General features: G+C 37.7%; 1 protein-coding gene across 5 annotated transcripts in view; it reads right to left on the bottom strand.

Annotated features, from left to right (window-relative positions):
- PDS5B (PDS5 cohesin associated factor B) overlaps nt 1-13,301 on the bottom strand; it is a 113,395-nt gene that overhangs the window by 18,084 nt on the left and 82,010 nt on the right. For all 5 annotated transcript variants that reach the window (XM_080577417.1, XM_080577414.1, XM_080577416.1 and 2 more), the window contains exons 24-25: nt 7,593-7,716; nt 4,195-4,399 (exon numbers count right to left, since the gene is read on the bottom strand). In XM_080577417.1, coding sequence (XP_080433543.1) covers nt 4,195-4,399; nt 7,593-7,716 — 329 coding nt within the window. The remainder of the gene's footprint in view (nt 1-4,194; nt 4,400-7,592; nt 7,717-13,301) is intronic.

Raw genomic sequence — 13,301 nt, forward strand, 5'->3', positions numbered from 1 at the left:
GGGCTGGATATTTTCTAACTATCTTGAACACAGCTAGAGTTCCTTCTACCCCCCCAATCCTTTCCTTGGTTCAAATCCTGTATTCAGAAAAACAGAAGACTGGTCACAAAATCCATGTTAACTGCTACATCTGAGACCAGCACAATTGCAGAGTAAGCTATTATTCCTTCTTTGGACACTGCAGTGTAGAGTCTTGCTGTCAAGAGAATAGAAAGAAGTGCACTTTTTCCAAAAAACAAGTGAAAATAAAGATTTGCAGTCAAATAGCCACAATGTTCTCCAAACCTACAGCCTACCTCATTCGTTTAGAGAAGAGACAGAAGGTAACCTAACAGCTATCACAGCAGCTACCACAATAAAGTAGTAGTGGACTGAGTCAGAAAGTCTCAATCCCACTTGAGCAGAGCATCTCAACTGAATTATGATATTCAAAGCATTCAAAACTTTTTCTAGCATCCTGCAAGACTTGTAGATAGTCCTAAGCAAGTATGACAGAAAAAAGTCTTCTACATCAGAACAGTCAGACGGACAACTCTCCTAAGGGGATTCAAAAAGAAAGGACTACTGGCCAAAGGCCCTCTCAGAGTCACGACCACAAAATGCACGTTCCATAAGGTAACAAATTCATAACTAACACTGTGAAGAGTGAATTGCAGCACCTCAAAGTTTGATATAGAAAACCAGAATGAAAAGGTTATATCACACAGGACAATGACAACATAAAGACAGATGAGAAAAGATCTACACTACCTTCTTCTAATGACTGAGAGGTACTGGAGGATATACAGCACACCGAAGTTATTAAACCTGTATCCTGTGCAACAGACAGGGCAATAGGCAAGGCATGCTAGTGCCTCATGAGCATTACTACAGTAAAAGCATCTGATCTTGAGTGCCAGTGACAACTGCAAATTCACAGTATAAACATGCCTATGAATAAATGCTTCAATGTACATATGAAGTAAGGGAGGAAATTCCTGGCTGTGCTTTTGAAAATATCTATCCACACTTTTGAGCAAGTGATTGGTCATGAAAGACATGGAAAGTCTGGAAAGCCTTCCTTCAGTAAGCTTTTAACTACCCCGTATTAGGTTGTGAATAAGACGACCAGACTTCTGTAAATCATTATACATAATTCTATTTGAAATCTATTTTAAAATACATTAAAACAATGACAATTATTTTTTATCTCTAATATATGTTTTCATGAGATGTGTTTGAGAACTACTGTGCACATAAATTAGAATACATCATTATTGTAGATTTCACAAGACTGAATAAATAATTGCCGTGAAAAAGTCTTACTCTATCCCATTTATAAAGGTCTGCATAATGATGGTTGCTTCACAGCTTTCATAAAATACTTGAATTCAGTCATAACGGCAAAGAAAGAATTCAAAATTTATGAAGACCCACTGAAGCTGCTAAGCTTCAGAAGCTGCTAAGTTCCAAGGATACACCTTTACACAGCCAATGCAGTTGATCCAGTTAAATTACAGGAGTAATTACTACACAGAATGTAAGCCATCATGATGTATAAGAACAAATAAAACTTGAAATACAAAGAAATTGGGTGGTTATGTTTATGTAATTGAAATCCAGTGTACTTCTCAAAGAAAATTTTAATGTGTTCCAACTGACTTTCAACTATTAACTTTAAAAAACATCCTTCGCTTCTTCAAGCACTGTCATGCATTTCGTCCATCAGCTTTGTGCAGCTAAATAAGAAAAATAAAGAAGTGGTGGGGAAGAAAATAAAACAATTATGATTTCAAAATGCTAGCAAAACTGCCTTGCCTTAAGACATATCCCAGGCAAATCATTTTGCTATTATTTATGTTAATTTTGAACTTCAATAAAAGTCTCATCAAGAGCCTAAGAACAACGACCTCCTGCCTTGTACACTTTCTAAGACAACTACAGCAATAGTTCCAACAGGGTCTGGAAAACAAAGTGAACCAAATACATTTAAAAGAGAAACTGGACAAGTATTAACACACATTGTACTTAAACCCTGACAAAAATAGTATTTACACAATCTTCCTTCATCTCTAACGAAGGAAGACACTACCTGAAAGGTAGGGTGGCATCACGGACCTACAGTACAAGCTCTTGCAACTAGAACGTGCCAAAAATCCACAACAGACATCTACGAGCAGTTAGGAAAGAAATTTGTTAAAAAAAATAGAAGTTTTACTCTTGTAACGTTCCTACTCACTGACTTGCAAGTAAAAGCCCAACAGTAGAAACCAAAGATTCCTATGCAAGACAAGTCCATACACAGATAGAACTGGTAGTAGATACAAAATAAAACAAGCCTCTTCTTGAGCACCCTCCACTCTGAAGAACATTTAGAGAACTTAGAGGTCTCAGTGCAATTCCTGCCATCCTGTCAGCATGGAGGAAAGAGACATTTTACTGCCTGGTACCAGTCCTTAGGAAATTTTCCTCAGGCAAGGTATATAGAAATTTACCATCTTTTCAACAAATGTTGAAGTCCTCCCAAATTTCCAATAATATCCTCATCACCTTTATTGAGTTTTCAGGAAAAAGCATATCACAAAACCATCAGTTTATAAATTCCCCAAAATAATTTCATTGATCAAAGAAGCAGATTCTCATACTTAGCTTCTTGTAGGTACTTGAATAGTAGGTATTAGTGTCATTACAGTAAGAGCAACACACACGCACAACACTATCTTACCTGGGCTTCCGTTGTACTACACTGCAGTAATGATTTTGCAAGATACAAACAGTTCAAGACTATTTATTTGTTAAAAGCTCAGACTGGTAAATCTAAATGTCATAAAGCTAACACTGTAACCCCCCAAAAATTCCAGCAATCTATATCTAATTAAAAGTCCTCATGGATAACAGTAGAAATCCATTCAATGGAATCACTAATTTTTTTTAGCAAGAAACTGTCAGGCACACTTCGAGGTGCTACTGAATTAAAAGCCACTCACACCAAGACTCTGCTTCATTTTTCCTACAGACTTTTTCATAGTAACCTCACAGTATCTATCTTAGTACAATTAGGAAATCAGCAATTATGTTTCATTGTATGAAAATTATTATATTTTCCTCCTATGTAACTGAAAAGATTTTTCAGCTTTCAGGAGGAATAGTCTTAGGATGATTTAAAGGCTTTTGCTGAATGGATTTTTCTTTTTTTTACCTGTTATTGAGCAGAGAGAAAAAGTATTGGCTTTTTTTTTTTTTGAAGTCTAATTAACAATACACAAAAGGATTTCTCTGCAGACATTCTCTGATTTAAGTCTAAGGGGACTGAGGCACACACAGACTGGCATGGCTAATACAAAGTCTGTGATTCATAAATCTAGAATGAAATCCGTTATCTGACAGCATATGCAAGATCAGATTCACAAACCAGGTTTGGTCTACCCTAAGACAAGACGAAAAAAATCCACATCATTTCAAAAATGTCAAAGATGAGAACCATCAGTAATCCTCCAAAGAAATAAAACTTTCAAAATCTCTTACTCAAAATGCCCTGAGCTCTTCATAAAGGTCCACATTATCACGTTGATATACCAGTGTTATCATATTGTATGTGTGCAGTTTCAAGTAAGTCAAAAGGGACAAGGATTGATTTTATAAAAGAAAAATAGCTCACATCAGTTCATAACAACTTAAAAAGTATTCCTATGATCAGACTGTTGTCACTAGGAAGAAAAGAATTACAAAAACTCATCCTGAAGTACCTACAAATATAGCTCTTTGCCAGCATAAGACAAGATAAGAAGCTACTCAGTACAGCAGCTCAAAGAGCGTCAATTTAGTGCAGCATTTATAATGTCATTAAGGTTGCATATTATTAATTACCAAAAATTAATCATTGCCACTTCACTTACAACATAATTAACCATTAAGTTCAAACAGTACACATCTGCCTTTGAAAATCTGCTTCACTTCTAATATAGGCATAAGCATTTACACAGCTTTTAAAGAAATGGAAAGATCTCAGACATGCCTATTAAAAACTCAAGAGAAAATCTGGACTCTATTTTCAGTTTTCATTTAATACCTCTGAGTGAAACTTACCAAAAGTTTACAGCCACTCTGTGTAAAAAAAAAAACAAAAAAAAACCAGAAGACAATATTTTCACAGTCTATTAACATTTACCTGTGAACTCTAGCACTTTTACCAAAAAGTGACTTCTATTCTCTTACCACTAACTGCTGCATGTTGCTTCAGATACTCCCTTCTGACATTTATGTTCTTCACAAGGCACTGCCTAGCATGAGCTCTTCTCTCTTTCACTGGATCTTTTGCACACAGTGCACAAATAGCCATATATTCTAGTGGCAGCCGTAGTCTAGAAAGCCCTTTGTGAAGTTTCTGAGCAAATATTTGTCTCACTTGGTAACATTCATCCTATTAAAAACAAAACAAAAAAGTAAACAGTAAACCTTTCTAAAAGTAACACAGGTTGTGAAATAAAACAGAAGACTGGGTAAATATGCCAAAATCAAGTTCAGACCCTGCCACCACAGAAACGTAGGAATTGTCGGAACATTTCTTTATACCATTTCAGAACAATTAAATTGAGTTAATCAACTGAAGCTTCTCTGAAGGTGAGAAGAAAAATTAAGGCTCAAGCTGTAGAGAAAGATAATGCACTTAGGATCTAAGGATTAATTTGGCATAGTACTGAGGCAAAGTTAATGAAATTGCTTACAATGGGACCACTTGGTTTGGGGGGCCGAAGGTGAACATCTGCACTGAAACACTGTTTAGTCACTAGTAACCGTGCTGATTTTATTACTGCAATTTCACAAATTTTCATCAAGACAGTAACATTAGAAACAGAATAAAATTCAACAAAATTAAAGGTCACATGCTTACGAGATTACCAAGCATTTCCACTATGATATAAAAACCTATGAACCATGACTGACCACAGAAGAGAATAACCTGTAACTAAGCGTTGTCAAAGAAAACAAAGTACGAACGAGGGCAAATGTACTCCCTATGATCTATTAGGCAACATATTTCCAGAAGAGATATGAACTTCAAAACTCTTTGTATAAAAAATAACCTACATACTTTAAGACACCATTCAAAGCCAAGAAAGGTTAACAGAAGCAGGTGTGGAAAACAGTTACTAGGAAATGTAGAGAAAAGTGTGCTGTAAACAAGACTCCCTAAGCAGCTTGACATATGTATCCTGCCAAAATAAGGTCAAGAGGAAAGTTTTTTTTATCTCTAAATATGAAAAAAGAACATTAAAAGGAATAAGTACCTATTTTAGTTAAATGACAGTTTTGAAACCAGAAACAATTTAGGTTTCCAGCTATCAGCCAACAGGAAGAACAGAGACAAAACCTAGCCATTGGTAATACTGAATCTGCCGAATTTACAAATGGGATCGAAAAATGTGATTTAAAAAGAAAAAAAAAGCCTCTTCATCCCCCTAACCAAAAATTAAATCCAGAAGAAATACATCAAGCCCCATTTACATCTGGGCTTGAAGCCATAGTCTTCCTCTACCCATTATGAAACTCCAAAATGCCTTCTGTAGCCAGAGCCGACCGATGCAGCTGCAGTGACCCAAGACTACAAATCTTATCTGTAAGATACGCTCATGATCTACTGCATGGGTATAAAACCTGCCTTCACAGCAAATCCACGCCCAGAAGAAGACTAACACAGAGCCCTCTTCTGCTTGTTAACATCACCTAGGTCTAACATCTTTGGAAAGCTTAGAACAGAGTTGTGCAGAGTTGGTATGCTGACAAAGTCGTCCTCCCTGACTCAGAGGACAAAGGCAGTTAGTTCATTGCTACTGACTTCACTGCAAGACACAAATTGGCATGATTCTTATTTATTTATCTCCTAATGTGAAAAATAACCTTTAAATCACCTCAGTACACTAGTTCACTGAGAGGAAGAAGGACCAAACTCAACCAAGTTCTACATTTCTTCCAGCATACAACTACATAACCATAAACCATACATAAGCCTGACCTATCTACTTTCTGAATTTAATTGCAATTCATCAGAAGGATACCATTTAACTTTAAAAAAATACATATATTTACAAAGCTGTATGTTGCCCCTCAGACATGACCCTGATTCTTGAAAACTGACGGACTTGCTTAAACAATTAAAACACCCTCAAACAGTTGCTGAAGGCAACTGAGCAAGTTTTTTTTATGCAACTTAAGCAATCTAAAAGCGTTATTCTGAATATAATTAGAATGGCATTTTCAACAGCAAATCTTATTAAATCTTAAATAGGATCTTAAGGTCTGTTAAATACTGAAGTACTCAGCACCATGCTCAATTACTTTCTATTCTATTTCAATATGAAGCTTTGCTGACATATAAATTTGTTCTGCAAATCAAAACTTAACTGCTGGTGAGGTTACAGGTCTGGCCAAACGCATACATAATTTATTTTAAAATGACTAAAACTACATGCATTTAATCATCATAAAGTCTCTGTTTACCACCACAACCTTAACATAGCAGGGAGCAACAACATTTAATCATGTATTCTATACTTCAATCATTCCACATAGAGAATGGCATTCTCTCAGAAAAAAAAATCCAATACGCTGCACAGCACCATAGTAGAACCTGTGCAATCATTACAACTCTTAAAATTTTGCCTTTCCTTTTATTTAATCTGCTTTCTCATATGTCCATTTAAAGAAAACTTGCTGTAAATTAAGTTACTGAATACTAGAGTCGGCTGTGATGTCACCTGAGTGTCCTAATCTGTGGCTAGACTTGATTGTGTCAAGAAGGAATATTATCTATTATTCTAAAATCTTAAGAGTCTACCATCAGTAAACGAATTTTACTGCTAAGCATAAACGCATATGTATGTATAGGTACATATGCAAACATCTGAAACACAAATACACAGATAGTCTCTGTGAGAAATTAATACAGTACAACCTAGAAATGCAAAACTCACTGAAACCATTACAATTACTCTGCCTCTGAGGATCTGAACTTGACAGTCTCGCAGAAAGAAAGAAAATTGTAGGAAACCTCAAGAAGATCTGGAGAAGTTACTTATAAGTATTCATAATCCATTAGGTGCCTCAGGGAGAAGTAAAGGCAGAATTCCTGTCCCAAAAGAGCTTAAAATCTTAAGTTTGTTAAATATGAAGGTCAATCAGATTCTGCAGAATTTACAAAGTTTACAAGACAGGAACATGGAGGATCTCTACATCTCTACTTACAATTTGAAAGTTACTTCCCTTCTGCTACTTGGGGCTCACAGACAGAAGTTCAGGATGACAACTCCCTATATCTAGAGAAAAATCTCTCCTACCTCTTCTGCTATTTAAAGGATGCCAACTATCTTCGAAGGCCTCCACATTCGAAATGCATTCTACCCAAGTATCAAGAAGCAAAGTTCTCTGTTGTCACCACAGTCCAACATACCCAGTTCTCACCCAAAACAGATTTCCGGGATTACGTAGGACAAAAATACACTCATATCAAATCTGAGGGTTTTGTATAAAATCAAATTAGCAGAAATATACACAACATACAACATATGTACATATATATTTGATGATAACCCTCACAACACACCCAATTTCCTTACATTTATGGCTAGTGCACACAGCTGGTACTGTTCTAAGGTGATGATTTCATGGTAACAAGGTTCTTGTGCCAGCTTCACAATAGCACTCCCTGCAGCCAACCTCAACCGAGACATATCAGGTTTGCTGAAAAACAAGCACACAGATTATGAAGGTTAATTAATAAAGCAATACAGAATTATTTGACTTAAAACCCAGTAAGTTTGCACTGCTGAAAAACAGATATTTTAAAAAGAAGGAAAACTGTCCATGGACTTTGCCTCCATCCCAATCCCCAGTCGACAGCAAAAGTAACTGCTAATCAAAAGTAGTTTTCACACCACCACATTCTGAAGTCTGTTACCACATACCTATTACCTTGCCCCAACTTTACAATAAAAATATTCCTTGGAACTTCCTAGAAGTTCCACATAGATGTGAATCAGTTTTAGTTGTGCATTGGATCAGCAAACTCCAAGTTGATCTTCAGAGACCTCATTAGGCCTGTAACATACTTCTGTTCAGCATGCTGCTTCTACTTCAGCAGGGGGCTCCTGCCAAAGAAATAGCCCATTTCTAGTCCCCAGAGTTGCCAAACCTTTTCTAGCAAAGATAGATACCGCAAAATCCATGCTACACATCCACATGAATTAAAATTAATTAGATACTTTTATCTAATTGACTAAGTGAATTGTATTTTTAAGACAATAGCAAAAGGGTGTAGCAAATGAAAAAAATTTAATATAATATACAAGTACAATTACTTGATCTGCACATCCAAACTGCACTCCCACCTAGCAAAACACTTCAAGCACTTGCTATTTTTCATATCCAAAGATGAAGAGATCTTTCTGTACCCTACAACCGTATTTACAAAGGTTATCAGAACATCAAAAGCATCTTCACGTGAACTTTGCAAATTGATATTCAATTCATGTGTCCATTAGTAAACTTAGTTTGGCTTTTACTCTTCTTGATATTTTATCTCAGTAAACTGTTTTACTACTGCCTTTCTTCAGATCACGCAGCCAAAGAAAGAAGATCTTCATAAATGCCTCCCTCACTTTATATTCTCTTCTACGTAGAAGTAGTAGGTACAGCTTCTTCCTTTGATATGCTGGAGCAGCAATCAAATTGTATTGTTATTTAGAAATAATCATTCCTTTAAGAGGAATAATATTGTTTAATTTCTTAACCATTTGCCCTTTATTCTTAGCAACAGCAAGCACTGTACTCTTAAGTACATTACCATGAAAACTGTATAAGGCATTTAAAGAATAAGATGAAAAGCCACTGTTAAACACAGAGTCCATGATATAAAATACCTAAAGAGCTTAAGTCTTAATTTAGACCAATCAGCCTTTATATACACCTCTGTATTCTGTGGAAATGGCAACTTTTCAAAAACTAGATAGATAATGAGCACCCAGATGACCAGACAAAGGCTGCATTACTTTTCAAACAGGGCATGAAGATTAACATGATAATATTTAGTTCTTAAATTTCACTTTAAATTGCAGCTACTGTGATAAGCGAACCCAATAAAGATTCAGTGTTTGCACTCCAGTGATAATCGAGCAATAACAACTTACTAGCACAGAGTGAGTGAGCCAAAGGAAGGATGAAATTAAGAACTTTCAGTCTTCCTTAGCTTTGGTAGTGATAGCATTTAATTCTGAAAAGTTAATCAAAGAGGTTTCACTTAAAAGTTGGCTAAATCTTTGTGCAGTATATGTAACATGGTCTTGTGTCCCAGAATACCCGTGAGCATGTGTGCACGCTGCAGGAAGGAGGAAGAGGACAGGGTCAGTTAGGTGCATCATTTAACAATTAAATGTGAAGATCAGATCTATCCTATTTCCCAAGAGGATTATACTAAAAGAAACTCTTAACAGAGGATTTATTTTTGATCTAATTGTCACAGCCAAAAGCGTTCCGATCTGCATTATCCCAACATACACAATGATTAAGGCTGAACGAAAAAATTCAGTCTGACGTAATTACAGTTTTCAATTACTTCTAATAATTTCAAAAATTAATACCACAGACGCTCTTGTCCTATCAAAAACTCTCTAAGAGCTGAAAGAGGGACCTGGACATTTATTTTCTGGATTGCTGTTACTATTGCTTAAGATAAAATGTTTGAAATGAGAACAGAAGTTCAGCCACATGGACAGATGTTATCAAGTGCAAAATACTTGGTCTTAATTAAGGTGGTGGGCTGCACAAAGATGATCCAAATAAATGTGCCTTAAAAACGTATCTGGTGTATAATCATCTCAATTCGCAAACTGGTAGTTAAAGTTTTTCCTTCTGCTTCACAGAGTGTAAATGCCAGTGTCCAATTTCGTCAGCATCTCCCATGTTCCACAGAACAAAAAGTTTCTTCTAAAAAAGTCTAAATACAACGTTGTGTGTCAGATGGCGTAGCAGATTATCTATAATGTACAACCATCAAGTTCTAAAAGCCAAAGATTTAAGTAATTTTTCTCTTGGTAAGCTTCACTGTAAAGAAAATACCAATAGTCTTTCAAAAAAAATCTCGCTGCAGGTGCATACATAATATCAATATTTTCAGCAACAGCTGGTGTCTTCCAAAGGACATAAGTTATTTTATAATTAGCATAAATTAAATTAAAATTCTACTACAAATAAGGCGTGTAATATCCAACTTGGCCGTTTTACCTAACCAGAGAAGTAGTACCATACTGAATTTTAAATTTGTAAAACTGTTTATGGTTTATAAAAATAAAATAAAAAAAGACCAGGAAAGGACCTTTGAGATATTGTTTGTTGACCAAATTCAATATTAAAACATTTCTGACACTGGTGAATTTAATCTACATATGCTAACATTTCAAAGTAATTAAAAGCAATTTAACAAAGTCAACAAACCTACTACTTCAAAGTACGGAAGAAAGATTTGTTTACTTGTTTTCCAAGTGGGGCCTTGCCTTCACCTGACACTCTGCATTGAATTGTGCTTTGAAATTTAACAAATCCCATTCCCTTGCATCATCACTGGAAAGTACAGCTGTGTCATTTTAAAAAGGTATGAGGACAATCATTTTCATGGTTGATTAAGGAATACTTGCTGCAGAAGTTTTGGCACAAACTTCTAATGATGTGGAACAATAAGATTAGAATTTATAACGCCAAAGCGAATGACAATAAAAATGATTTCAACATGACTCTCAGCTCACAAGAGGTTAAATATCTCCTGAACCCAGCCACTTTCAGTTAATTCAATTATCTTTAGTAAATTACACGTTATTGTTCAAAAGACAAATGCAAAACACCAACACAAAAATTGACTCTATACAGAATAGCAGCAGACCCAGCACAGTTTGAAAGACCAGGTTCTGCACTGAACAGACAATTTTACTCCTTCCAAAGCCTACTCTAAGGAAGGAGCAGCATCAGATTTCTACAGTAGGGACCCATTATGTTATCAAATAGTGACAAATAAAGGTCTGGAAGTGTCAGCTATCAGAAAGCTGCATACAGCACTCATGGGCCTGAAACACCATCTCCCCTGCTTCAGTTTATGAGAGTACTTTTTAGTGTAGGCGCTATAGCTCTCAGAAGTAGGCACAATGCAGAACCGTGATCCTTGCACCTTAGAACTTCCCAAAGTGCAGTACTGTAGAACACAGAACAGTTGAGGTTGGAGGGAACCTCTAGAGGTTGGCCAGCCCAACACTCCTGCTCAAGTAGGGCCTCCTAGAACAAGTTGTCCAGGACCATACCTAGACAGCTTTTGAGTATCTCCAAGGAAGAGACTCCATCACCTTTTGGGGTAACCTGTGACAGTGCTCAGTCACTTGCACAAGTGAAAAAATTATTTCTTGTGTTCAGACAGAACCTCCTGGATTTCAGTTCACACCCATTGCTTCTTGTCCTAGCACTGGGCACTACTGAAAAGAGCCTCGCTCCATCTTATTTGCACCCTCCCCTCAGATATTTATATACACCGATGAGATCCCCTGAGCCTTCTCTTCCCCAGGCTGAACAGTCCCAACCCTCTGCCTTTCTGCATATGGGAAATATTCCACTCTCTTCATCATCTTTGTGTCCCCACAGTGGGCTACCCAGTAGCTCCAACTCTTTTACTGAAGAAAAATCTTTTTGAATATTGGAAAAAAGCTTTACTCCAGTCTTCAGACAGGTCTCCCAAACACCCATGATAATTCAAAGATTAAGAGTGGCCTCACAATGCCATCAGCTAGCGCTCTCAGCTCTCTGGGTGCATCCCAGCAGTGCCCATGGACTTAGGTATGACCAGATTGGTTAAGTATTTCCTGACTGTTCCTCTTCCACCAGGAGTAGGTCTTCCTTGCTCCAGACTCCCCTGGTTTCCAGAGCCTGGGATTCCTGATGGCTGGTCTTACTTGAAGACCAGGGCAAAGGCGGCATTCAACACCCCAGCATTTTCCATGTTCTGTGTCACCAGGGCCCCTGCCCTATTCAGTACCAGGTGTACATCTTCCCTAATCTTCCTTTTGTCAGCTATATACAAGCCCTCCTTGTTGTCTTTGACAACCCTCATCAGATTCAATTCCAGTTGGGCTTTGATTTTTCTACCTCTGTCTCAGCATGCTCAGACAGCACCTATATTCCTCCCGGGTTATCTGACCCTTCCTCAACCTTCTGCATACCTCTTTTCATAACTGAGCTCTGCCAGGAGCTCCTTGTTCATCCACACAAGTCTGTCATTTTTAATAGACCTATTCTGACTTTACCTGTTTGTCAGAACAGACCACTCTTGAGCTTAGAAGAGGTGATCCTGGAATATTAACCAGCTTTCTTGGGCTCCTCTTCCCTCCAGGGCCTTTTCTGATGGGCTTCTTCCAAGTAGATCATTGAAGAGGCTAAAGTCCACTCTCCTGGAATCCAGCATTGTGATCTTGCTTTTTCCCCCCTTTCCCCTTCTCAGTATCCTGAATTCCATCATCTCATGGTCACTGCAGCCAAGGCTGCCTTCAATCTTCACATCCCTAGCAAGCCTCTCATTGTTTGTGAGTATGAGGGCTACTAGAGCACCTCTCCTACTTGGCTCCTCCATCACTCACATCAGAAAGTTGTCACTGATGCTTTCCAGGAATTTCCTGGATTGCTTATGCCCTGCTGCATTGATTCTCCAGTAGATATCTGTGTGGTTGAAGTCCCCCACGAGGATCAAGGTCTGCGAATGGGAGGTTGTTGTCAGCTGTCTATAGAAGGTCTCATCCACTTCCTCTTCTTAGTCAGATGGTCTACACAGACAGACCCTACAAACGTCACCCATACTGGTGTGACTCCTTAATCCTTGCCATAGGGTCTCAGTTGGCTCAGCATTCATCCCCATGAAGAGCTTCAGGCTCTGGGGTTGGCGAGTGTATTTGCAAGAGCCAGACAAATCCACCACCAGCAAACAATTCCGGTTGAGCTAGCTAACCAGTAAGACAAAGGGTCTTGTAGTGAAATAGAGGAAGGACCAGCAGAAGAGGGTTTTCCTTTAACATTGATTCTTAGAAGCAGTATCAGGCTATTTACACTTTGTTTTATATGGTTGCCTGGGAAGATGACGTTCTCCTGTTTATGTTCATTTATTTGTGGCTGGCTGCATGTACAGGGGCAACCATACTCTGCTTCCCCGTTCGAGGTTTGCACTGAGGCTTGCTAATGGATGGACCTGGAAACAGGAATAGGGGGCAACCTGTTATCTCCACAGGACCATGGGACAAGGAAAT

The sequence above is a fragment of the Anser brachyrhynchus genome (assembly GCF_964034855.1).
Source record: "Anser brachyrhynchus genome assembly, chromosome: 1".
Taxonomy (NCBI): domain Eukaryota; kingdom Metazoa; phylum Chordata; class Aves; order Anseriformes; family Anatidae; genus Anser; species Anser brachyrhynchus.